At 44.0% G+C, this 25,736-nt stretch overlaps 1 protein-coding gene across 6 annotated transcripts; it reads right to left on the reverse strand.

The window, feature by feature from the left end:
- Positions 1–2,902: 2,902 nt before the first annotated feature.
- On the reverse strand, positions 2,903–25,108 carry WBP4 (WW domain binding protein 4). 6 transcript variants are annotated; one of them, XM_042867128.1, is made up of 10 exons: positions 25,024–25,108; positions 19,413–19,485; positions 17,877–17,939; positions 17,660–17,783; positions 16,656–16,868; positions 15,750–15,805; positions 12,996–13,062; positions 10,771–10,928; positions 9,349–9,578; positions 2,903–7,047 (listed from the first exon to the last, which is right to left on the reverse strand). In XM_042867128.1, coding segments are annotated over exons 1-10 (1,194 nt in total). In that variant the 5' UTR covers positions 25,026–25,108; the 3' UTR covers positions 2,903–6,839. The 6 variants fall into 6 exon arrangements, with proteins under 6 accessions (XP_042723062.1, XP_042723061.1, XP_042723063.1 ...); XM_042867127.1 differs by having other exon boundaries at positions 9,349–9,581; XM_042867129.1 differs by lacking the exon at positions 17,877–17,939 and having other exon boundaries at positions 9,349–9,581.
- Between the last annotated feature and the right edge of the window lie 628 nt (positions 25,109–25,736).

Here is a 25,736-nt window from a genome sequence, read left to right on the forward strand (position 1 = left end):
TTATGCCTTTTTTATCTTGGATGCTAGCATAGTATAAATAAATTACTTCTTGGGAGACAGATAAACTCCATTCATACAAATAAGCCTGTTTCACTGGAACAGGCTGCCCAGGGAGGTGGTGGAGTCTCCTCTGGAGATGTTCAAGACCTGCCTGGATGCCTACCTGTGCGACCTGCTGTAGGGAACCTGCTTTGGCAGGGGGGTTGGACACGATGATCTCTGGAGGTCCCTTCCAACCCCTACAATTCTGTGATTCTGTGAAATAAGCTGGAGAACTGTTTTCTTTTACTTCTCGAGGTAAAAGAATTTGGCTTTTCTAATATAGGTTCCACTTGGACACCTATAAAACTTCCTTACCTTTAATGCAGTGGTTGTCAAAACGTCAAGGAGAAAGAAGTTTTCAAATGAAAAAGATTGTATTTGCTGCCTACCCGACCCCACGAATTCTATGTCTCTCAGCTGTTGTTTCCAAGACCTAGCTACAGTTGTGTGCAGGTACCTGAGACCTCTAGCACTGGCTACACAAATAACATCATCTTCTTGCTCTGGCCACAAAACCCAGCTTGTTTCACACGACAGAAGATGGATCAGAACTCACATACAGAGTGCGTCTGCTGCCAGGGCCGGGATACCCAATGGGTCAACCAGAAATGTTTCTTGTGATGTGAGGTCGTCCTCGTGGGCTGTGGCTTGGTACAACCTCCACTTCATCACTCAGATCCTGGTACCTGTGCTACCTATCAAGGGTTTTCCTCTCAGTGTTAGAATAACGATGATTCCTTCTGTAGCCAAGAGTTGTCTCTAATTCAGCTGAAAGGCAGGGCTAGTGGAACGTGATGCTGTCTACATAGGCACAGGTGTACTTACAGTGCTCTGCTGAGTTATGCATACGTGTTATCTGTATTATTTTGAATAAACAAAACCATAATGAAATACTCATAGAATCACAAAATGGCTTGGATTCAAAGGAACCTCAAAGCCCAGCCAGCTTCAACCCTGTGGCCAGTGCCACCCATCAGATCCTGCTGCCCAGAGCCCCATCCAACCAACCTGGCTTTGAATGCCTCCAGGGATGGAGAAAAAGAAAAGTGTAAGGTGTTGTGATGGAGGAAAGACGGATTCTTATCTTCTATACGTAAATAGACCAGCACTGCTACCTTGTTCTGATGACTTTCAGTGAATCATCAGCAGAATGCAGAAGGGAAGGTAGCAGAGATCCTGGCCCTGCAGACGGGTGTATTCCCATGAAGCAGTGAGCTGCTCACTATCATTGAGCCCCATTCCCAGATGCCCCATCCCTGCAGGCATTCAAGGCCAGGCTGGATGTGGCTCTGGGCAGCCTGGTCTGCTGGTTGGCGACCCTGCACATAGCAGGGGATTGGAACTAGATGATCACTGTGGGTCTTTTCAACCCAGACCATTCTGTGATTCTATGATTTACTTAAAAGGAGAGACGTTGCTAGCTATAAAACTGAATATTTCATATTCTGGTTGCCCCAAGTCACCCAATTTCATGCTAGCTGCTTAGTGTTGCTGCATAGTTATTTTTAACTTTATGTAAAAAAATAACAATAAGCTGCCAAATGATCATATTGACAGGAAGATTTTTTATCAGGAAAGGCATTATTGAATAATCTGCACACATTGCCACCTCTCTGAAGTGCACATCTTTAACTCTCTGTTGCTTCTCATTCTTGAGACCAACAGCTGCAAAGGCTCCTGAGTAACCGTGTGTTACCATCAAGAATTTTATATACTTAGATACAGTCTGAATGAGTAAATCCATTGCCAGCAACTGCACAGTGCACTGCTGGGAAGCACTGCAGTGCTGACCACAAACTAAAAAGTATTTCTTTTAATGAGCACCTCCCTATTTACATCTCCAGTTTATATTCCCATTTTGAACAGAACATGCACCCATAAATCATACAGTCATAGAATCACCAAAGTTGGAAGAGACCTCCAAACCCGTTGAGTCCAACCATCTACCTACCACCAATGTTTCCCCACTAAGCTACGTCCCTTAGTACAACATCTAGGGGCAGGGACTCCACCACCTCCCTATTCCAGGGACCTTTCTTTCAGGCAATAAATTTTTCCTAACGTCCAACATGAATCTCCCCTGGTGCAACTTGAGGCCATCCCTCCAGTCCTAGTGCTAATTATGTGGGAGGAGATGCTGACCCCCACCTTGCTACAACCTGTTTTCAGGGAGCTGTAGAGAGTGATAAGGTCTCCCCTGAGCTCCTCTTCTCTAGACTGAACAATCCCAGTTCCCTCAGCTGCTCCTCATAAGCCCTGTGCTCCAGACCCTTCTCAGCTTTGTTGCCCTTCTCTGGACACACTCCAGAGCCTCAGTGTCTTTCTTGCAGTGATGGGCCCAAAACTGAGCACAGCACTTGAGGTGCGGCCTCATCAGAACTGAGGACAGAGGGATGATCACTTCTCTGCTCCTGCTGGCAACATTATTTCTGATACGAGCCAGGATGCCATTGGCCTTCTTGGCCACCTGGGCACACTGCTGGCTCACATTCAGCCAAGCACTGACCAACACCCTCAGGTTCATTTCTTCCAGTCTTCCAGCCACTGCCCCAAGCCTGTAGCGTTGCCTGGGGTTGTTGTGGCCAAAGTGCAGGACTTGGCACTTGGTCTTGTTGAACTTCATCCCATTGGCCCCAGCCCAGCATCCCAGCCTGTCGAGATCCCTCTGTAGAGCCTTCCTGCCCCCAGGCAGATCAACAGTTCCTCCCAGCCTGGTGTCATCTGCAAGCTTACTGAGGGTGCACCCAATGCCTTCGTCCAGGTCATCAATGAGATACAGGACAGGCCCCAGTACTGCAAATGACCAGTAAATGTTAGATTATCTAAAACACCTTGAATATGTGAGCAACAGCAATACAGATCATTTCAGTAAAAGCTTTATTTGGTATTTCTGTATAAACTCCACTTCAAAGGCTTGCAGTATTTTGTCATTCCAACAGAGAATTCTTACAGAGAACAACTGCTCAGCTTTACAGATAACACAAAAGAAAATGAGGGCTTTGAACGACTCCATGTTTCACACCTCTCCTTCTGTAAAACAAGTGATGGAAACCCCAAACAAAATCCCAAAGCTTGGTTGGTTGGTCACAGCAGTGACTCTCGTGGTTCATAGGACAAACAGCAGGTAGAAGGTGAGACAATCTGACAGGTGGTTCCAACAGAGACGGCACAGAGGTACCTGACAGGCCATGAGCAAAGGGCTGCAGCAGCAACGGAAGGGATACAGACAGCTTGGAACCTAAAAGCTCAAGGATGGAAGGTATGCAAGCCCTGTATGAGGAATGGAATGAATTCTGTCTCAGGAAAACAAATTCTTGAGAAAATCCAAGAGCTGGGGACAGGAGGAGGCGTTCACTGGCACTGCGGCACAGCGATGACACAGAGATTTGCATATATCGGAATAGTGGAGGAAGACAGTTTGAGGAAGACAGCAATAATTTAGAAAAGTACTGAAAAGGGGTGGCACAACTTAGAAAAAAACAAACAAATCAAGGATGCCAAGCAGCATAAAATCGTTTTTTACTCCTTTTCTGAGATGCCAAAATACGCATCTGAATAACATTATTTTCAGGGGGAAAAAGGAGCGAGCCATTTATAAATGCACAGGCAGTGAATTTAAACTCAGACCCACACTGTGACCAGCTCTCCCTGTTCACAACCTGAGCATTGCATTCAAGTGGTACCGTGGCAAAGATTTGGTCTACGAGGGTCAAACAACAACAACAAACATTTACCACATTGGGGAAATCTGGGTTTCCATCTACACCTTCCTGTGTGGAGGGTTAAAATGTGGCTTCCAGGCCACAGGTTAATTCCAGAGCAGGTGGTCTCTGCACAGCTCCTGTCATGCTGATTTCCATGCCAAACACAACCACTTTTTTTTAGCAGATGCAACGTGCTTCCTTCTAAAAGCACTGTCAGCTCCAGGCAAGCCCTGCTGTAACACACACACAGCAGAAACAGGCTGCGAAGCTCCACTTCCACTCCACTTCCAGTACAAGAGATGATGCAAGAAAGAGAAAATACAGCGCAGTGCAGTGACTTGCCCACGTTCAGACACCAGACTGCAGTGAATCCCCTTTATCTCTTTCTCTCTGCCTACCTTCCCCCAATGCAGAGCCAAGGTGCAGCCCTAGCTGAAGAGGTGTGCAGTAAAAGCAGGCAGGCAGACCTACAGTGCTGAGTGATTGGAAAGGAATTAGTCAGAAAACAAAACGCTCTTCTTCTGAAACAGCAAAAGCAACATTCCTTTGTCAGAAGGCAGTCCAGCCCAGGGGAGGATTAGCAGATGAGGAGTGTAACTAAGATAATACCTATAGGATTCCTATGGCAAATTCCAAAGGCAGAGGATTTTGCAGAGAGATAGCACGGAAGGGAGAGATATCTCTGCAGTACAGATGATTTGGAGCACCAGTGTCTGCAGTGATTCTTACTCAAGACAGTGTTTTTGTATACAAGTGAAAGCATTTGGTTTAGAGACGTGGTGAGGTTGTCAACAGCACAGTGCAAAGCTAAGCAGGGACGCTAAGCACCACCTCTGTATCAGCAGGTTGTCAGTACATTTGGGGGCCAACCACAGCCTCTCTTCAAACTGAATTTCAGAGGCAGCAGGGAGGGAAATGCTGCATTTGTGAGATGCCAGCATCAGAAGTCACATCAGCAAAGGCTGGGATACGCGTCTGACCCTGACGAACGACAACCAAAGAAGACATGGAATCCTTTTTCCTAATGCAAACTCTTGCTTTGGCTTATTGATGAAACGCAGCTCTTTATGAAGACCTTTGGTTTGCATTACTGCTAACAGCGGCTCAAGGAGGCCAAGTTTTGAACGCTTGTATTTTCAGATGTTTTTCAACATCTGCTTAAGGAGCTGAACTACAGGTACCACAAATCACTGCCTATGACCGCTTCAACACAACAAAACATTGCTGAGAACAGATGATAATATTTTGGGAGCCTCACTAAAGAAAGGAAAGGAGTCTTCTTCGGAGGACTGACGCCTACAGAAGAGCACTGATAAGAAAATCATTGAATATATGTCAGGCTTGCAGTAACACAAGTACTGCAGGGCAAAGGAAAGAACACAGAATGAGTACAGCAGGAAAAAAAAACTCATAAGAAAAAAAAGTGTTCTCAAAGGCAAAGCCTGATCAGCTGCTACCTCAGCAGCTGGCAGCAGCAGAGGAGCAAGAAAGAGCTGCTTGTAGTGGTCAGTCACAGGGCACCTGCAGCACACAGCACGATGCGATCATGTGGAAGGCAGATGTGGTTGGGGGATGTATCAGGAATCACTCACAATACTCTACAGAAGTACTGGTGGCATCACGTGTGGCCTTGACCTGCCAGCAGTGTGTAGCCGAGACAGGAGAAAAGGAGATTTCTGTTCCAGCCTTTCGTGTGGAGAAGTACATGTTCTTGCATCTACGACAGTGAGAGCAGCCAGCAGTCATCCTGCACCTCTGAGCGAAAATGCAGAGCTGGACATGAGAGAAAATAGTTGGATTTCTCTAAATAAGCATCAGAAAAAATACAACCTTGACAAAGAAGCCGGAGAAACCCAGAGGATTAAATTCAATACTTAATTCTCTTACACACACACACACACAAAACATCACAAAGAAGAAAAAAATTAAGGATCTCAGCTTCCTTTGCAATATGTGATAGATCAGCTGATCTGACAGATGGAATCATTTTCTCAAAGAAATCAAGTTCAGCAGTTTCCAACTGTATTTTGCTGTAGCTGGACTGTGCCAACTGCCTTAACTCTGCTTTCTGACTGAGGTTCCCCTGAGCAAAGAGCTGTGAGCTTTACAAATGGAGATCCGTATCTGAATGGTTGCATGATTGGAACCTTTGTGGTCACTGTTTGGTACCCAGAGAAGCAGGATGTAGTGGTGTCTTCTCACGCAGCCAACGAATCTTGATGATGCTAGTGAAGACTTATGAAATCAAACTCAAGTCTCCTTAAGGTAATCAACTGCTACAAACCTGAGCAGCCAGCTGGGACGTTTCAGCCATCAGCCCCACGTGTGGATCTTTTGTTTTCCTCTCTTATGGCACTCAGAATAATGAAGCTTTGATACGCTTAGCTCCTCTCATCGTAGCTAACACTGTCTGTAACTGCTCAGCTCATTGCTCTTGCAAAAGAGGAAAACCATCAGCCTCAAAAAGGTTGCTGTACGCTGCAGCAGGGATAAATCTTTTGAATATTTTTTCGTGACAATATCCAGCAATTTTTTAATAGAGAGACAAAAAGGAAACGAGGCTAAAAAGACAGAAAATTTGATGTGTAAAAAGAAAATTCAAGAAGAGACAACAAAGCAAAATACACCAGGATGAAAGCATAGAAAAATTTACTGCAACGGAGGTGGTTCCAGATAAATAATGCTGAGGGATGATTTTACTCTCTAGACCACGCCATTGAGCCAGTTCCTGTGTAAAAATAAAAGGTCTGCATTATTTTCCCCAGATTAAGCACTACTACATTGTCCTGTACTTAGAAAAGGAGTAAAAAAACCCAACACAATGTATCTAAAACAGCCCACGTGGAGCAAACTGAGAGGAGATGGCGTGGTTAAAATAAAAAAATACGTCTATTTACAATATTACATAATCAATATAACACAAACTTCCATTCCAAAAGCAGTCACATCAAAATAAAAAAATATTACAACTCACGTCTGTTTCAATACCTATAAATCCTTAATTTCTACCCAACATTTTCTTTATAAAAGCCTGTTTAAAATATTAAACTTCTGATTCTCTCCAGCTTCAGCAGTATCTAAAAGGTTGAAGTGTTACTGATCGTCCAGTCTTTGCCTTAAGTTTCTGGATTTTCCATTTTCAAATTTCCTCTTCTTAAACGTCGGCACCCCTTCTGTCAGGTCTCCAAGGGAGGTCACTGTCTTCTCCTTAAATATCACTGTGGCATCTTCTGCAACATCCAGCACCGGAGGCGGCACGCTGTCGCTCTCTGTACTGGGAAGCTCCAGGTCCACTTTTTCACTGTGAGGAGAGAGGGAAACACAAGAGGGTTAATCTACGTGGAGAAGAAACATGGTGTGCTACAGACAGTAACATCTATATTTAATGATCAAAGCAGCTTTGAGCCAGAGGCAAAGCCTTCTAGCCAAGATGATCATCATTACGGGGATCAAGAAAAATGTTCTTTCTTTCTTCTGCGTGAGCTGGCACACAAAAAAAGACCTGTTTTGCAGTGCTTATAGCATGCCCCAAGTGCTCACCACGCAAATGCTCCTGTGAAAGACAGCAGGCTTGCATGTGTGTAAAGTGAGCAGCGCTGAAAGACAGTGGCCAGTGAGTAACTAACAGCAGTTCAATGCCAAAATGCTAAAGCTGGGATTCAGAGGACAGGATCACAGCTGGAAATCAAAGACGTCGTCCCACCCAAGACGACTTTTAAAACCACCCATCAGTTTTAGAGGGTCAATGGCAAAAGCTGAGCTGTGCAGGGATAACCTGAGGCACGAACATAGAATGGGGAGCAGCTGAATGATTGGCAAACAATGGCTCAGCTCGCAGGTCTACCACAGTGACAGCAGCACAGCACTGCTGCAGAGAGGCACTCTTACAGGACACAAATCTTTCAGCACTGCTGTGTGTTTGTCTGGTGTCAGCTCCTATACTGCCCAGTTTTGGGTTCTGTGTTTCAAAGATCAGCTCAAGCACACGAACCAGAGCCATGGGAATGACTTCAAGTCATTAAAGTGTGACTGCTGCAGTATCAAACAGTGACAAAACTGCATCTGCTGAATAATTTAGAGCTAAAATGCTGCAGAATGGGGTGAGTATGAAGGGAAAGATTGGTGTCCTTCTCCCAGAACTGACCATAAAAGACAGCACGCTTAAAAAGAAACTGAGCAACCTCAGCCACCATGCAATACAACAACAGAGCAAAAAACCACAAACAAGCAAAAATCCCTGGTCAGATGCATGTCATGAAAACATCTGCTGTGAATCAGCTGGGCATGAGAGACACCATCCAGATTTAATACATTGGCTTTAGCAGATTACGTGTTTTGTCCTTCATCTCCTGACTTAAATTATTACAGAAAGTGTTTGAGAGTATCAAGCACTTATCCATAATGACAGCAGAAAAGAGTTTCAGTGGATTTTGCCTTTCTTGCTTGCTTGCTTGCTTGCTTAACTTTACTGGGAAATTAAGGAGCAAGAAAGATAACAGCTCAAACAGAAATCTTCTAATAGACATTTTCTAAAATCTTCTTTTGCTCAGGGATGTGATTTAGCAGAGAGCTGTTAGTTAGGGTAGTATGGTTAGGTCATGGTTGGACTTGATGATCTTTGAAGTCTTTTCCAACCTGGGTGATTCTATGATTCTGTGATTCTAATACAGTGCTGGGTGAAAGTAAAACAAAAAACCTGCTCTTATGAAGGGTTGTGTCCTTCAAGTGAACAATTAGAGCCAGCAGAGCACCTGGAATTAAGAAATAATTCACTGCCTGTATAAGCAACTCAGCCAACATCATGGCAATCATGTCAGCAAGTAGTGGTTCCACAGGGAAGGAACTCAAAGCAATACTAACGAAGGATGATCAAGATCAGGTTGTTGCTGGTCCTAGAAGATCAAGACAGCTCTTGAACTGCAGGCAGATTTAGCCTGACCAACTCATTGCTCACCAGAAAGAAACAGAATCTAGCATAGAAGCCTCTAGAAGCTCCTGATAAAACTGCCTATGTGGTTCCAAGGCTGGAAGCAGCTGGAAAAAAAAACAGTCACAAGAGCTGAACCAGACTGTTGGAAGGAAACGATGATAAGAAACATAAGCTCAGTGTAACTGCATTTAAATTGTTGCTACTTATCCTCTGAGAAAAATGATGGATGACAATTATCCTCTACATCACTTCACTTTACTTTGCACTTGTGGAGGACTTCTACACTGAAAACGAAATGCCACTGCTGTCCTCTATGGAGATCTATTACTTAAAGAAATCACCAAGCATTGGATTGACACTGGAATGGCTGCCCAGAGAGGTGGTGGAGTCGCCGTCCCTGGCAGTGTTCAAGAGGTGTCTGATGAGGAGCTGTGAGACGTGGCTTAGTACTAAGTGGTAGTAATGGTAATGGAAGGATGGTGGTATTAGAAGATCCTGTAGGTCCTTTCCAACCTTGTGATTCTATGTTTCTAAGAAAATAATTGTACCTGGGTTACGTTCCCAATTGCTGCTGTGCTCATTCTGCCAGAAGTCAGAAGCAAAAGCTTCAGCTCTTGAAAAGATTCCGGAAACAAAACCTTATGAAAATTACTATGGTAAAAAGATACTTACTCAGGTTCTTCTTCTTCTTCATTTTTAATTGCTTTCCATTTTCCATAGGAGTCAGTCTTAGACTCATCACTGGAGGCTTGTTTGGAAGCCAACGCAATCTTCTCTTTATCGACGGCTTCTTCCTGCCATTTAACTTCCTGCCATTTAACTTCCCGCCACTTCCCGTAAGAGCTTAACTTTTTAGCTTTGGGAGATTTCTCTTTCTCTGATTCTTCATCATTTTCTCCTTTCTTCTAAAGAGGAAAAAACCCACCGTAAGCAAAAGAGCCTCAATAAAAACATAACGTAGCTTTATTTTATCTCTTATTTATTATCCGCCATTCATCATTTTCAACCAAGAGTAATTTTAAACAACGATTTCACACAATGGCCAGGGTTGGAAGGGACCTCAAGGATCATGAAGCTCCAACCCCCTGCCACATGCAGGGCCACCAACCTCCCCATTTCATACTAGACCAGGCTGCCCAGGGCCCCATCCAACCTGTCCTTGAACACCTCCAGGGACGGGGCATCCACAACCTCTTTGGGCAGCCTGTTCCAGCACCTCTCCACTCTCTCTGTAATGAACTTGATTTCTTTGCATTTTTCTGCTTGAGTTTTCATCCCATACATTGTTGAAAAAAACCTTAGATACCACAAAAAAGCTGCAAAATCCTGTCTGTCGTGGCTGAAATTAACAAGGAGTAGGCAACACCAACTTACTTTAAAACAAAATCTGGTGTGTTAAAATCAAGTGGCAAGAAAATCGCACGAAACTTTCAGCGTGTGCACATACACACTTCATAGCTAACGCGTGGTACTGCTTTATAGTGATGCATGGTGATATGTAAACATGTATTTTGGAATTAACACCTATTAATACATTTTATAATTAAATCATCTTCATTTGTTTTGAACTACCAGTTTCAGAAAACCATCTGACCCAACCAGAGCCATAATCACGTTCTTTATCTGCAGTTTTCAATCTGAAGAGAAAAATATGACTGATTAAAAATATATACCTGTCAAAATAATGTTTTTTCTGAATTAAAACAGATATTACAACCAGCTTTCTTTTCCCTCAAAGCCTCTTTATAGTCATCTCTACCAATGGAGGTTGGAAGTCAGCCCGACACTGAAATCCACATCATTTCTTGGATTGTTTCAGAGAGATGACAGCTTTCTCTCTCTGAGCACATCACACTTCTTGTAGAATTCTCCTTGAGATTGGCTGGAGGATACCAACTTCATGCTCTGCATTCCGGAACGGTGCCACAAAGATTCCAAACAATTGAATAAATGCTCATTTCATTATTCAAAAAAGTGTGAGCTTCTGTTTTCAGCCACGATGTTTAACTTCATCACAGTGAGTATAGCATATAAAGTCATCTTATGCTGGAAAATGAATATTACACATCAAACAAATCTAAAGAGAGAATTTACCTTTAAGTTTGTTCCTGGACTTTGTCCTTCACTTTCACTGTCTTCCTGTTCGGAGTCTGATTCAGAAGCTCTGGAATCTGCTTCTTCAGAATGCTTGCCACGCTGACTGTTCTCATTTGAAGATGAAACAAAACCATCAGGTTTCTCCCATGTGGACACTGTCCAAGATATTTGAATAATCACATTATGTACGTATCTAATTCTGTCTATTTTTGCTTTGATGGCATCAGCTTTCAGAAGCAACGTTACCTTATGCAAGATATACAGCAAATAATTTGGCACAAGGCTTCTGCCTTTCTTCAGTTCATTGCTCCCAGCAAAGATACTGTCCTAACAGCTGACTTCACTGACAATAAAGATCACTGCAATCAGTGCTTAAGAAAAATAGCACATGTAGCAAATCGTGGCCTGCAAGACTCTGGCCCTAAGAGAGGACAGACCACCTTGAGAGGTGCCTATTTGATTTGGGTTACCCACTGATGACAAAGAAAAGACGAGGGATGGAAAGCTAACTGTGAGTCTCCTAGCTTTCGGGATGGACAAATCCTTCCCCTCTGCATCTTGTCTCAGTAAGATTATGCCTTTAATAAAACTGCTGTCAAGCAAGCAAATGAAAACGTGATTCTGAAAAGACACAAAAGAATCTGTAGAACATGACCTCATTTTAGCATTCCTTGGTCAGAGGAATTCCAGCAAATAATCAAATAAAAGTGGACTCAGTGGTCATAAAGCTGTTTTTAGTAACAAGAAGGTAAAAGTAATAATAATTTGCTATATATAATTTTATATAAGCTCCCAAATGCAACAGAACTGCTAGTTTTCCAATTATTTTATCTGTTTCCAAAGAAATCACCAGCTGAAAACAGCACTTAACAGGCATGTTCCTGGGCATATCCTGAGAAGGAAAGGTGTAAGAAACTGATGATGAGTAGCTTTTGACTAACAAAAAAGTCTCCTAAGGGTATTTCTGTCATCTTGTTTTACACCAATAACTGAGAAAGTTCACTTTCTTAGATGTCCCTTAAAGCCAATGGATCAAGGTGCAGCCTCCTGAAGTATATCACAGGAGCTCAGCCTAGAGATGCTGGGCTGCTGAGTTACGTGCCTGAGATGAGACATTACAGATATTCTCCTTGGTTAAAAATCTGTCTTTCTTTAGAGGACAGGATTAGTGCTGACAGAACTGACAAGCAGTTTTCAAGTCAAAATTTTACCTAATACAATGACATTCTTCAGAAATGTGATGTGTGCCTGAAGAGCTTACATCCAAGAGCATAAAAGTACACCTGAACTCAGAAGGCAATGTTTAGAAATAACCAGCAACTCACCCTCCTTTCAGAAAAGCAAACCACAAACCATTTGAAAAAAGAGGTTGGCGTGCTGAAAAACTGTGGGTTTTTTTCCCTATTTTTGGCATCATTAGGAATTCTGCTTCATACCCAACATCAGAAGGAAAACTCATAGGTGGCCTCTTGCCCTCCAGAGAGGCACTACTGACCTTATATGATTCAAACAGATTTAGAAAGTAGGTGCTTGTTCTGTGGGTTACCACAAAGTTCCCTATGCAGGGAAAAATGTGGAGAAATGGAGGCTCTGATTCTGGTCTCTCATATCAGTCCTTTGTCAATGACAGGAAAGGATCATAGAATCACAGAATGGCCTGGGTTGAAAAGGACCACAATGATCATCTAGTTTCAACCCCCTGCTGTGTGCAGGGTCACCAACCAGCAGACCAGGCTGCCCAGAGCCACATCCATCCAGGCCTTGAATGCCTCCAGGGATGGGGCATCCACAGCCTCCTTGGGCAACCTGTTCCAGTGCATCACCACCCTCTGTGTGAAAAACTTCCTCCTAAGGAAAGAGAAGGATCACGAGCTTCTAATTCTGTCCTACATACCTGTCAAAATAAAATCTTATCCCTTCTAGTTTTCCAAGCTAAAACTTCAATACATGTGTGTAGAAATGAGGTAGCCATATCTTAAAGCTGTAAGTTGAAGGTAAAAAAAAAAACAACAGTGAACTACAAAGCATGAATGCACAGAATGTGACAGGACAAGGTACAAAGCCAACACAAAGTTAAGCAGCAAGTATATTTCGACTGAGTAACAGCTTTAAAAATGTGAAACATAATGATGGCCTTAAAACAGCTATTTGCAAAGTAAAACATTGCCCTGAAAACTCTCACTTCTGAAACAGAGATTAACTGGAAACCCAGCTCGCCTTACCTCCCGTCTGTGTGTTGTAATAATAGGTATGACCATCTTCACTGACACCTTCTACCCACACTGCTCCCTGAGAAAAAGATAAAGGAGTCAATCAAAAAAGCAAAAGAAAAAAAAAAGACTTATAAGGATCGACAAAGCATTGCTTAGAAAACTTCACTCCTTTTTTTTTGTAGAAGAACACACCTTCACAAAAATAACTGAATAATTAAACTTTGCAGGAATGCACCCCAACGGATCTGTGTGATTTGGAAAAGCAGCAATTTCAACAAAGCACTGCTTTTTCCCACTGATTACTAAATGCACGTGAAATGTGACAAAAGTTGCTGCTGGTATGACTTTGTGGCCAAGTAATGAAAATAAAGATGCTTTGCAGAACAGAGGAACACACATTTCGTGTGGCTTAACATCTTCCATAAGAACTTGATTTCACGAATGGCAGTAAGACATACAACTTTCATTGCTCCTTGTTTCCTTTTGACTGGGTAGGATTTTTGACTTTGTTTCCTTTTACTGGGTAGGATTTCTACGCAGCTTCATCATACATTGTTTTTGTTATTTAGATTCTGAGCATCTTAGAGCTTGTCTCTTTGAGGTTTTCAGCACGTATTTGACATTGGGCACACTAAGCATCCTACTGCATACATGCTGTCAAGCATGACACCACTCTAACTGGTAGCCCTTGACGCACCTAAATACTGCTCAGTTCTCAGCACCTCTTGTGAAGCCTGAGGGGGGAGCTAACCTGCTGTAAAAGAAGGAAGAATTTGTGAATCTCACTTGCACAGCATACTGCAAGCATGCCCTTCAATTTGTGGGAAATGTGAGCCCTTGCTAGAGATCTGGAACGTTCCCAATTTCTTTAGCTCAGACTAAATAAAGGAGCAATTAAATGCTTGCTTTTAGCAGTAGCTGAGCCAACTAAAGATACCACAGAGTCACAGGTCGGGGTGAGGGAGGAATGGCAAAACACAGCCATGTGGCTTAGGAGAGATATCGGAGGGTGAGGGTGTGTGTATTCATGATAGAGCTGAAACGAGCTAACTTCAAATCGTTGCCAAGAAGCTCCTTCTCTCCTCCATCTGGGCTTTCTGAAGTAGCATTTCTCTGTCTGCCCAGAAGGCTGACTCACAGAAACAAGCCTGTGAAGCACTAACTGGAACTCTGATGTCCTCACTCCCCGAATGAGTTCACTGTCAGGACAAATACACAGCAGGGACCGCACAAGATCACTCACAGGACCTCTCTCAGTGGAAGGCTACAGTAAGGCTGGATTAAAAACATGGCAAAGCCATGACTTGACAGAAAAGATAAAGCACTGCTTCGCAAGTTGCGCAAAACTGTGGGGGAAAGGAATCAGAAAGCCGGAGCAGCATGAGTTGGGAACAGGAAGCGTGCAGCCTCCTGGGAATAAACACTGGCTGAAAAAAGTCTGCATTTCTGAAGTAAATTCTCTTTTAACAAGAGATGGAATAAAGACAAGGGAATTCATGGACATAAATTGATGCAGTTGCCTAAAAATATAAACAACTATAAATATTTTCTTCTTTGTAAGTACTCCAGTGCCCAGCAAAGGCTACTTTCTGAGATACAACACATGGTGACAGACAGTTAAGCACTCTGACAAGGCCAGTTTTTTTTTGCTCTCCAACAGAATATCCAATATTATTAGCAAACAATACTGACTTTAAATCACACTGTACCTGTGACACCTATATTAGAAACGTGGAAAACTTCACACAGCTCCGTAGGAGTGTTGTAAAAATAGTGTTTTTAATGTTGGGAAGCACTAGGCTCCTGCAGTGATAAACCACAGAATCACAGAATGGCCTGGGTTGAAAAGGACCACAGTGATCATCCAGTTTCAACCCCCTGCTATGTGCAGGGTCACCAACCAGCAGACCAGGCTGCCCAGAGCCACATCCAGCCTGGCCTTGAATGCCTCCAGGGAAGGGGCATCCACAGCCTCCTTGGGCAACCTGTTCCAGTGCCTCACCACCCTCTGGGTGAAAAACTCCCTTCCAATATCAGGAGAGAGTCCACTGATAATCAACTTTCTGGTTTTGGACTATTTAGCAAGTCTGCTTGTCCTTTAAATAAGGAAGACAGTAGAATGATAATAAGTTGCTTCTACATAGGTTCCGTGGCTCTAAGAAACTTACAAAAAAAGACCAATTGTCACATAACTGTATCCTAAAGCAAGCACAAAAAAAGGAATTCATATTTCTTTAACTACTAAACACCACAATCTCAATGTTTTCTAAGCCGTGCTTTGGGATCATTAAGAACCAAAACACAAGAAGACAAATGTGCTCCTTCATACACATAAAGAGCAGCAATTTCTCACTGAGCAGTAGTCAAAAAGTGTTAAGATTTTTACATCACTGCAGTGCAAAAGAAACTCATGAGCTGCAGTTCAGACCTGAAGTCTCTTCAATGCTTCTATTCTATCCTACTGTAAAAAGAGAGGTACAAGAAGCTGAAGAGAATCCATTCAGTTTACAGAAAGCTTTCAGTTTTATGGGCTAAGGAATTAAAGCAGCATATTCTGTAAAAACCACTATCACTTCTCTTCCCCTGATAATCAGCCAAATTATATGTTTGCAGAAGAAAGTTTCATCACATATGTCAGAAATGATCCTATGCATTCAAACGATGTTACATTTTGCCACGTTTATGAAGTGAGCAATTGTTCAGCTCATTTCTGGTAAGTGCTTGCAGAGACAAAGGAAAACATGAATAACAGCGTTCCATTACCGTGTGTGAATTTTTAGAGCTGTCTTGGAATCCTTTTGGTTTCTCCCACTGTGATTCTTAAAAAAACAAAAACACATTTCATCCATCATTCAGTCCTGCTCACGATCCATGATGTTCAGAAAGGAAACAGATCTAAGAGTGATACGACACTGGTATGTGCACACACACAAAGTGCAGAATAGATTTTTACATTATCCTTTATCAAACTACAGTATGGACAATAAAGCAAAGCATCTTAATTACAGTTGGATTAATCAGACCCTGTGAAACACTGGTTGATACACAGATATGGGGAATTTGGTTAAACAAACAAACAAAGCTAGTATAGGCCACAAGCAATGTTTTACCTTTTGGAAGTTACCTTGTAGAAAGAAAGACTGAGGTAAACATCAAAGTCATTTCTAAATTGATAGGAAACAGTTTGTGGTGTTCTCATCAGTCACACACAGTACACAAAAGGGATTGCTTTTATACTCTAAAGTAGACCACAACACATTGCTCCTCAACTGATGTTGTCAGTTAGGCAAAGAAATAACCAGGCAACAATACATAACTGCCCTTATTTATTTGGGCAAAACTGATGCTGAGGTAATTGCCCAATCAATTTCCTGGTAAGATATTTAGAAAAAGAATAATTATGTTTTGCATACTTTAGTCTTTGAGAGTCTAAAAATTTCCAGAAACAGTGAGACTATGCATTATCTCATTACTATCTTATTAACAAAATGCAAACACAGTCTGATGCTCTGATGCCTAAGTCTTGAATATAAAATATCAAAACTGCATCTAATCATTCAGATTTTAATAATCAGCTTAGTACTGAGATGGCAGAAGGGTAAATGCAGGTGGTCCTCACTCATTTGTATGCAACAAGTTTATCTGCTTTTGCTCCTCGCTGTTTTTTACCTCCTGTTTTTGTATTGTAGTAGTAAGTGTAGCCTTCAGGAGAAAGTCCTTGCACCCATTCCTTTGGTTCAGTTTTTGGTGACTCTGAGTTGCCCTCACGTGTCTTTTTTTTCTTCTCCTTCTTTTCCTTTTTCTCTTTCTTTTCTTTCTTCCCTTTGCCTTCCGCTGCGTTACTCTGTGTTTTATTCTGTGTGGAACTGGTACCTACATCATCTTAAAGGAGATGATACTTAGTTTTAAAAGAAAGAGCCGTAATCTGAGTTTAAACATTTGACACTTACTAACAGCAAGTACAAATAGGAAACTTTGTGCTACCCATCAGTATTACACTCATTGTAGCTAAACTGAAAAGACTACATTCAAAGAACTTTCATTTTAGCAACACTACACTGTTACAAGGCCCAAGAATCCAAAGACAAGTAGCAACACGAAGAGAAGGGCCACAAGGACCAAAGAGCTCTGACTGAAGCAAAATAAACTGCAGGAGCTCTAAACAGACAGCCTCTACAGAAGCTTTACAGTACAACTTTTGAAAAGTGATCACGTTCTCACATGGGCTGAACAAAGGTACTCACTGAACTGCAAGATGAGACAGTGATTCTAATCCTTACCTGGGACCACTGGGAGTCCAAGCTTTCCTATTTGATACCAACCTGCCTCCAACTGGCACAAGTGAAACACGAAATCAACTAAGGGAAGCTGCACCTCTCACTCAGAGTACCAACTACAGTATCTACATTCTCTGCTGTTGCTCTGTCTAAGTGTTCTACCCCAAATCAGATTGTTCCACGCACCCAAGGACACCTTAGCTAAAAACATTCTGTAGAGCAACTTCTACTACTGGCAATTTGCAGGCTTTTTCTTTTTCTTTTTTCTTTTTAATAAGCAAACACAGTTCTGGAGGCCTACTCTCACATTGCTAAATCCTAATTTAAGAAAAAAAGCGTTTCTATTCAATATTCTTTCAATTCTGTCTTTAATCCTTTGGCAACTATATGAGCTACCTGGCTTAATTCCAAGCCTTTTCAAATCCTCTTGATACGCTTTCATTGCAGCCTCCTCCATTGCTGCAAATTCCTTTGACATGTTTTCTTCTTCTTTTGCTTTTTCCATGCTTTTCTTCCTAATCTAAAAGAAAACACAATAAGGATAAATTTCAACACAGCTGGTAATGAAAGTGATGAAATACATGTATCTGTGAAAAGAAGGTGTTTGAATTACCTCGCTAATTCTTTTGGCCACATTTTCCTTATGATTCTTTCCTCTCTCATGAAAGTCTATGCTCTTAAGAAAGCAAGAAAAAAAACCCAAGGAAAACAGGAAAAATTAGTAAATACATTTATAAAAGTTGCTTACATTGCAGATAGACTAAACTTTGTCAAACATGTTTAAATGCAACGTGCTTTGAAAACATTTACAGCAAAGTCTATAGCTAGAAAGCATTTGCTCATAATCAGTTCAGGAACATTTTGAAACATTTAACATAGAAGTTTTGAGAAGCCAGTGAAGGTCCAAAATGATATTTATGATCCAATTATAAACTTCCATATCCAATATTTATGAGATTTATAACTTAAAGTAATACTATTCAGCACAGGTATTAGAGACAATCTGGATTCCCTCCCTGTGCTGTCCTTCTGAGTAGCATCCCGTGGTTTTTTCTACTCACTTTGCTGGCTTTCCTGCAAACCTTCCAAAACTATGTGGCTATTTAGTGTTACAAATATTAGCTCTGGTCCTTAATGACAATATTCCCAATTGCACAAATATCCCATGGCCTCCTGGTCCAAAAATTTGAGAGCTGGCAGAAAAGCTAAGAAGGGAGAGCTGAGTAACTAAGGACAGCAGGAGAGTCTGCAAGCCACAAAGCTGCCAGGAAAAAAAGCCATCAGAAACTGGAAGGAGTTGAGAAGCTCTGCAGGTGTGACAGCTGAGGCTCTCACGTGGTTTGAACACTGAGGTGTAGAAAAGTCAGGTGCCTAAATCTGACCTAGTAACCTCAGGAGTTCTCTGCACAAACAGATGTGCAGAGGATGCACATCCAGATGATGATTAATCTCATTTAAAGACAGGTCTGTAGGTTACCCAACCTGACCCCCATTCATGCATGACTCTTGGCTGAAAGTATGATGGAAACCTAAACCAATCAGCTCAGATCTGTGCTTCTGAATTACAGGCGTGTAACTGTAAACCAGATGAAGTTCAGCACCAGAAGTACCTTTGGCATTGAATCAGGAGTGCAAAACTCATTTTTGAAGTGAGAAACCAATGGGTCTCATAGCCTGCAGAAGGTGTCTGCAAGTCAGCAACACCTTTCTGTAACCCAGTAACATTTCTGTGGGCTGTGTGAAATGAGAGAAACTTCCTTGAAGTGCTCTGAGCACTGGATGTACCAGGCCTGACATATAAAACAGCACGCATGCCAGGCTTTGCCTCCTACTTGCACACTGAAGAATGGGCATGGACAAAGCTTCAAGTCAGACTGGATGTTAAGTTACAAAACCTGAAGAAAAAGAAGGGTCAGATATGCCAGTTCTTGTCCTGCACTGCCAAGTCAAATAGCACAGTACACCATCTTGTGTTCATGTATCTGCCTCTCACGTATCATGATTTAATGATCACAAGTATCAGAAAGGCAGTTCTAGACAACCCTTTTCATGCATCAATAAATCAGTTAAAAAAAAGTGATTTTAATAGCCTGTAGTAGAAATCCCTGGTATTTCAGAATCAGTGGTATAGCACAGCAGGTGATCATACAGGTCTGTTGTCTGCTATCCAGCACTTGCAATAATCGCAGAACTTTTTTGGCTGAGACTTCCAGTAATCGGCCCTGGGGAGGAGGAGAAAAAGAAATAAATGACATGCAATCTGAAACAATAACCAAAGGCACGGGTCATCATGCGTGTAACCTCAGAAGCTCAACTTAGGCATTGTCTCTGGGTTTGGATTAACGTCTGTTCTGGATACAGCCAGCAGTGAGCTCAGTAAAATAAATGCTGGACGATGTGGAGGAATCCAAGAACAGATCCTGAGCTGTGCTGTCCCAGACAAAACAGCACAGTGCTTTGGGTGTTTCAGTACAACAGTGTGAGTATTTCTGAAGGTGTAATTTGGATAAGAAGTTGCCCAAGTGTGAGAAAACACGCAGAAAACTCTTCAGAGCCACTACGTAAAAGTATTTAACAGCAAAACAAACAACACCAATGATTAGGCAAAGGCTGCTTCTTCATTATTTAAAATTATAAGCATGATGGATGCACTCTACAAATACTTATCAGCCTTTAAGCAATGGTGCGTTTGCAAGATGCAGCTTTTCAAGCAATTTTCTGAAAAGCTTGAAAGCAGCTGGGCTTCCTCCAGTATAAACAGAAATCTGCTCATCCCCGCATGGTAAACCTTAAACCTGGGAGATTACTCAGTTGCACATTTAATTAGAAGGCTTTTGAGATTCATGTTCCAAAACACACTGAGGCTGAAGCCTGGGAAGTCTAACACTGGTTGATATCCAGCTGGGTGGGGAAGAGCTCAGAGCTCAGAAATATACCTCGTGTCCCTTTTCCTCATTTGACCTGTAGCTCCTGAACTGCCCTCAAACCCTTTGACATCATCTAAGATGAATTTCCAGCTAAAAGCCACATCAACCTTCCTAAGGCTTATGTCCAATTCTAGCAGAAAGCCTCAGTACACACTTCAGAGGTGCAAGAACATCTGTGGATTTCCATCTTTAAACTAATGGGACTCGTGTTTTGTCTTCAGAAGAACCCAGTGTGAGTAATACTAAGACTGTGCAGCTGCACTCACTGAAAGTCAAGATGTGAGAGTTTGCCAAGATGCATTTTCATAGCTCATTTTTCCACTGCTTTCTTTCCTGAACACCGTTAGTCATCACACCTGTCACAAAACACTGCGGCTGCACATACAGTAATCACACTGGAAAATCTGAGGGCACACCTGGGGCTTAAACACAAAAATGGAGGCCTTGGCAATGCCAGGTTTTTGTCTTCCATCTCCGGTTGTTTTTGCTAAAGATTGGAGCTAGCTCACTAATGGTAAATACAAGACTGTGCAGTAGACCTGATATCCTGGGAACCTAAAATCCTGCTAACAGAGTGAACTGTGTAACTTACAGTTCTGCTTCTACAATTTAGGAGCACTATGAGTTTTACAATGCTGAGATTTGCAACTTCAGTTTGTACCACTCAAAAAAAGAGCAAGCACATCTGATGTTATTCAGTGATGGATGCGAGGCACCAACAGCACTGCACTGAGGAAACCAGAGGTGGGGATTCAAGAGCTGCAACTGCACTTCAGTGGGAACCTGCAGTGCTTCACAGGCTCTGGTCACAAGCCTGAAAGTTAATAAAGCATGATGAGAATGTTTAAGTATGCAATTACTTTTCTTTAATCGAATGCAGACATGTGAATAGATGCAGTTAAAGTGGTACAAAAGTCTTCTAGACTTGAGCTCTGTGTGGCGTGGCCTCACCTCCGGTACTGCGTGAACCACAGCAGCAAAGGACATAAAACTATTTGAGAATGTCCAAAGATGGGGAAGGGTCTGGAGGGGATGATGCATAAGAAGCAGCTGGAGTCTCTGGGTTTGCACAGCCCAGAGCAGAGGAGCTGAGGGGAGGCCTGATGGCGGCTGCAGCTCCTCACAGGGAGTGGAAGGGCAGCACTGAGCTCTGCTCTGTGTGACAGCAACTGGACCTGAGGGAACGGCATGGAGCTGCATCAGGGGAGGGCAGCTGGGGGCTGGGGACAGGGTCTGCACCAGAGGACGGTGGGCATGGAGCAGCCCTGCCCAGGGCTGTGGGCACGGCTCCAAGTTGCCAGAGTTCAAGCTGTTTTTTGGACAGTGCTCTTAGACATGGGGTCTGATTTTTGGGTGGTCCTGTGTGGAGCCAGGAGTTGAACCAATGATCCACGTCTCACGGGTTCCTTCCATCTTGGGATATTCTATGTTTCTAAGGTTGATTCTAGTCTTCAGCTTTAGAACAGGTACAGCTTGCTGAGAGCCGGAGAGGTACCGGACTCACCGTCACAATTGCAGCCACCTCTCTTCATTTCACTCAAGTGAAAGGACTGTTGAGAATGCATTCAGTTGAATGCATGAAAAGTCATGTTTTCAGGGCTGAGATGTTAGCAGACAAAGGGGAATGCAAACACTTAGGTTATGTTGATCTCAGGACACGAGCAAGTATAACTGGGAATCTCACTTCCCAGAGAGGTTTGACAGGTGCTGCTGGGACCCCAGGTACCAGGTGCTGTGTTTGGGAGAACCCATGGGAACAGGCTCTGCTGACAACATACAGGCAGCAACCTGAGGAGGAACTCCAGCAGTGTTGGAGCGCAAAGCCCTGAGCTCTCAAGTCAAAGCTCCACATCAATACATGAGTCTTCTCCCAGCAATGTTTTCACAAAAACAGCAATTGGTTTTCTTTAGGAAGCTTTAAGAAACCTTAACAAATAAGTTAGGTTCAGTTCAGAAATTTTGCCAAACTTTGTTTTGAGGCTGTGCTGGAGGTTTTGGTTCCTACAACAAGCAAGAGAGTGGGGAGACATAAGAAATATTTCAGGTGGTTCTGAACACAAGAAAATTTGGCAATGCAAACAAAATCTGGCAGTATTTGCTATGAATGGCTTTGCTGTAGAACACCAGGCTTGAAATCTGGTGGGGTGCAAGGAGTTCTTATCAGGGCTGTATCTGCCCAAATTCTAAGCCTTTGGGAGGAAAAACACCACACACACACTCACTCAGCAGTCATCTTTGGTTTTCATGTCTACAAATACTGAAGATTTTGTACACTGATAATATATTCCAGCTTTGTATAGGCTGAGCACAGAACACCCTATGAATGCATCATCTTAAATACAGGAGTGTGAAGGGAGCAAGATGCAGATCCCAGCTCTTGACGATGCAAAGAAATAAATTCAAACTGGCTATAACAGCTGTAAGCAATCATTCGACAGAACACGGTATTCAGAAATACCAATACATTCTGCTGAGGAACACTTCTAAATATTGGGGAATACTTCTAAGGCAAAGTAATAGTTGTGTAATGGAACAAAGTAGAAGACAAAGAAAAATGACTACAGATTTCACAGCAGGCATTCCACGCAGGAAGCCATCCCAGAAAAGCTAGGTCCAATTCAAATACCCCAGCCAATCTTTCTGTATATTGGCTAGCTCTAAAAATGCAACATTAAAATGATCACAGAACCACACCGAAACAGCAAAGTGCCTTCTTATAATGTGAATTAAGGCCCAGTGCAGTAGCCCTCACAACCTGTACTCTCAAGAACTCTCACAGCAATTCCATTCATTCCTGGGGCAATAATCCTACTCCCTAAAGCTCTTCTTTGATACATCTCCTTGACTTCTATCAAAAATATACGCTTTTAAAAAGCTATTTAAAAATAAGGATTTCAGAAAATGCCATCCCTGACGCATTTTTCTTGGTGGCCTTCTGCTATGCCACAGAATACACTCATATACATGGTAATGGGTGGGAATTTAATCTGCATGACACAGGCTGGTTCTGTGAAGGCTACAGCCCTTCTGGCCTTCAAGTCAACTGCCTTCTGGCAACCCCTCAGTAAATTCCAATTTACAACCTAACCTCATTTTACTACTCTAATCACCCTCACTAAACACACAGGTCATGTGCCTGCAAGGCAACCTAAGCAGAATCTGTACGAGCTGCTCGACTCAACTCTGTACTGGTGCTGAAGCTCATTTGCATGTATCTGCTTTGCCAGGTTGTTTCCTATGCTTACTTGAAAGGCAACACCATGAAGAGCTGTAACAGTATACAAGGATGCACAGGAGTATCAGAGCAGCGAGACCTCTGCATGCTCAGAGCATCCATGGAAATCACCTTGTCTAACAGCAGTTGTCTGAAAAGTGAGGTAATGAGGTACCTAAGTTGGGGATAGCCATAGATGGTCATAGAGTGGCCTGGGTTGAAAAGGACCACAGTGATCATCTAGTTTCAACCCCCTGCTATGTGCAGGGTCACCAACCAGCAGACCAGGCTGCCCAGACTCACATCCAGCCTGGCCTTGAATGCCTCCAGGGATGGGGCATCCACAGCCTCCTTGTGCAACCTGTTCCCCTCCTGTTTATATGCTGCCTTCAAGTACTGGAAGGTTGCAATGAGGTCTCCCCAAAGTCTTCTCTTCTCCAAACTAAACAAGCCCAGTTCCCTCAACCTTTCCTCATAAGTTCTCCTATCCAATGGAAAGAGATCAGCACCATCCAAAAGGCCATCACTGCCATTCCAAAACTGGCACCTGAGATGGAAACTGAATGGCACGGGTGTGTGTTTCTTCCTTGTCATAGAATCATTAAATTGGAAAAGACCATCAAGATTAATATAGTCCAACCATCAGCCCATCCCACCGTGCCTACTGACCACATCCCTCAGCGCCACATCCACACGGTTCTTGAACACCTGCAGGGATGGTGACTCCACCACCTCCCTGTGCAGCCTGTGCCAGTGCCTCACCACTTTTTCTGAGAAGAAATGCTTCCTAGTATCCATCCTGAATGTACAGAAAGCCTAAAGCAAACAACCTAAGCGAACCTTCAGAAGGTAAATACGTGAGGTCAGAGATATCTGCTGAGAGCAGAAGTCTGCTGCTGTGGATGAACACAGACAAGGGCTGCGTCAGGGAGAATATGATAAGAGGAAAAAAAAAAATCAACATAAACTGGGTCAAGAAGCTGCTGAGGTATAATTTTAGCAACAACTAAAATTAAGAGCACTGCAATGAGTCTGCAAGACAGGCTTACACAGCCTACCCACCAACAGATTTCAACTCCATGAGTTGAAACTCTGCTTCAGACAGTTTTCAAGCAGGAAAGTCAGGCTAATGTGACAAATAGCAGAGGGGAGCAAATGTAATCCATATGATATTCTTGCTTGGACTTGACTCGATTAAGACTAGAGCCATTTTGCTCCCAGAAGCAGGCGGGCATTAATCACAGAACAGTTTGGGTTGGAAGGGACCTTAAAGCCCGCGCAGTTCCAGCTCGGTCTGCCCGCGTCCCATCCAGCCTCGAGCGCTCGCAGGGATGGGCCAAACGCAGGTTTCCCACACAGTTCTTTCAAAGACTCGAAAAACAACGGCGACAGCAGCAAAGCGAAGACACAGACGCTTTCTCGGTGCGCCCCTCGCAGAAGCAGAGGCACCAGGGGAGGCCGTACCCCCCCGCCAGCAGCAAGACGCCGACCTGCCCGGCCTGTCTAGCCGAGATAAGGCTCGGGACCGGCCCGCCGCCACCCGCCCGTGTTCCCTTCCGCTCCGGCCCTGCCTTCAGAGCCCCCAGCCCAGCCGCCGGCCCGCTACCCCCAGCACTCACATATCCGCCACCTCAAAACACCGCCGTCCTCAGCTCGCCGCCGCTGGAGCGGGGCGGGGCGAGACGTGAGCGGGGCGTGGGGAGAGCGCGGCGACGGCGGCCGGCGGGGCTCAGTCCGCGTTCTCCTCCCCCGCCCCGTTCCCACCTCCTCCCTCCGCCCGCTCCTCCTTCCCCGCCCCGGGAGCGGCGAGCGCTCAGCGGGGAGCCGCGCGCCGAGGGAGCCGCTGCCGGTAAGTGCCGCCGCGCTCCGAGCACGAGGGGAGACGAGAGCCGCCGGGGACGCGGGTTCGAACCGCGCCGCCGCCGGCAATTCACCGGAGACGGGAGGTGCGAAGGGAGAACGGGGCTGGGGAAGCGGCGGGGAGCCCGCTGGCTGCTCCTGCCAACTTTCCGCGGAGTTGAGGGGTGAGGGCGGGCGAGGACGCGCGCACGGAGAGCGGGCGGGCTGCGTATCGCCCTCCCTTCCCGCCGCCGCCCCGCCGGTGTCGGGCAGCGCCGGCTCCGTGCTGCCGCCGGGGCGGAGGCGCGCGCGGGACGGTTGGAGGCCGCGGCGCGTGCGTGTCCGTGAGGGAAAGGGAGGCGGCCGGGGCCGCTCCGTGACGGGCAGCGGTCGCTCAACGACGCTCCGGAGAGAGGGAGCGGGGTTCGAGTCCCTCTCGTGTCGTCTCGCTGCCTACTTGTTGGGCGCCGAGTTCCCTCTTGGTTGTTGGACT

The sequence above is a fragment of the Lagopus leucura genome, unplaced genomic scaffold (genome assembly GCF_019238085.1).
Source record: "Lagopus leucura isolate 7727_CA_CO unplaced genomic scaffold, USGS_WTPT01 Super-Scaffold_100001, whole genome shotgun sequence".
Lineage (NCBI taxonomy): Eukaryota > Metazoa > Chordata > Aves > Galliformes > Phasianidae > Lagopus > Lagopus leucura.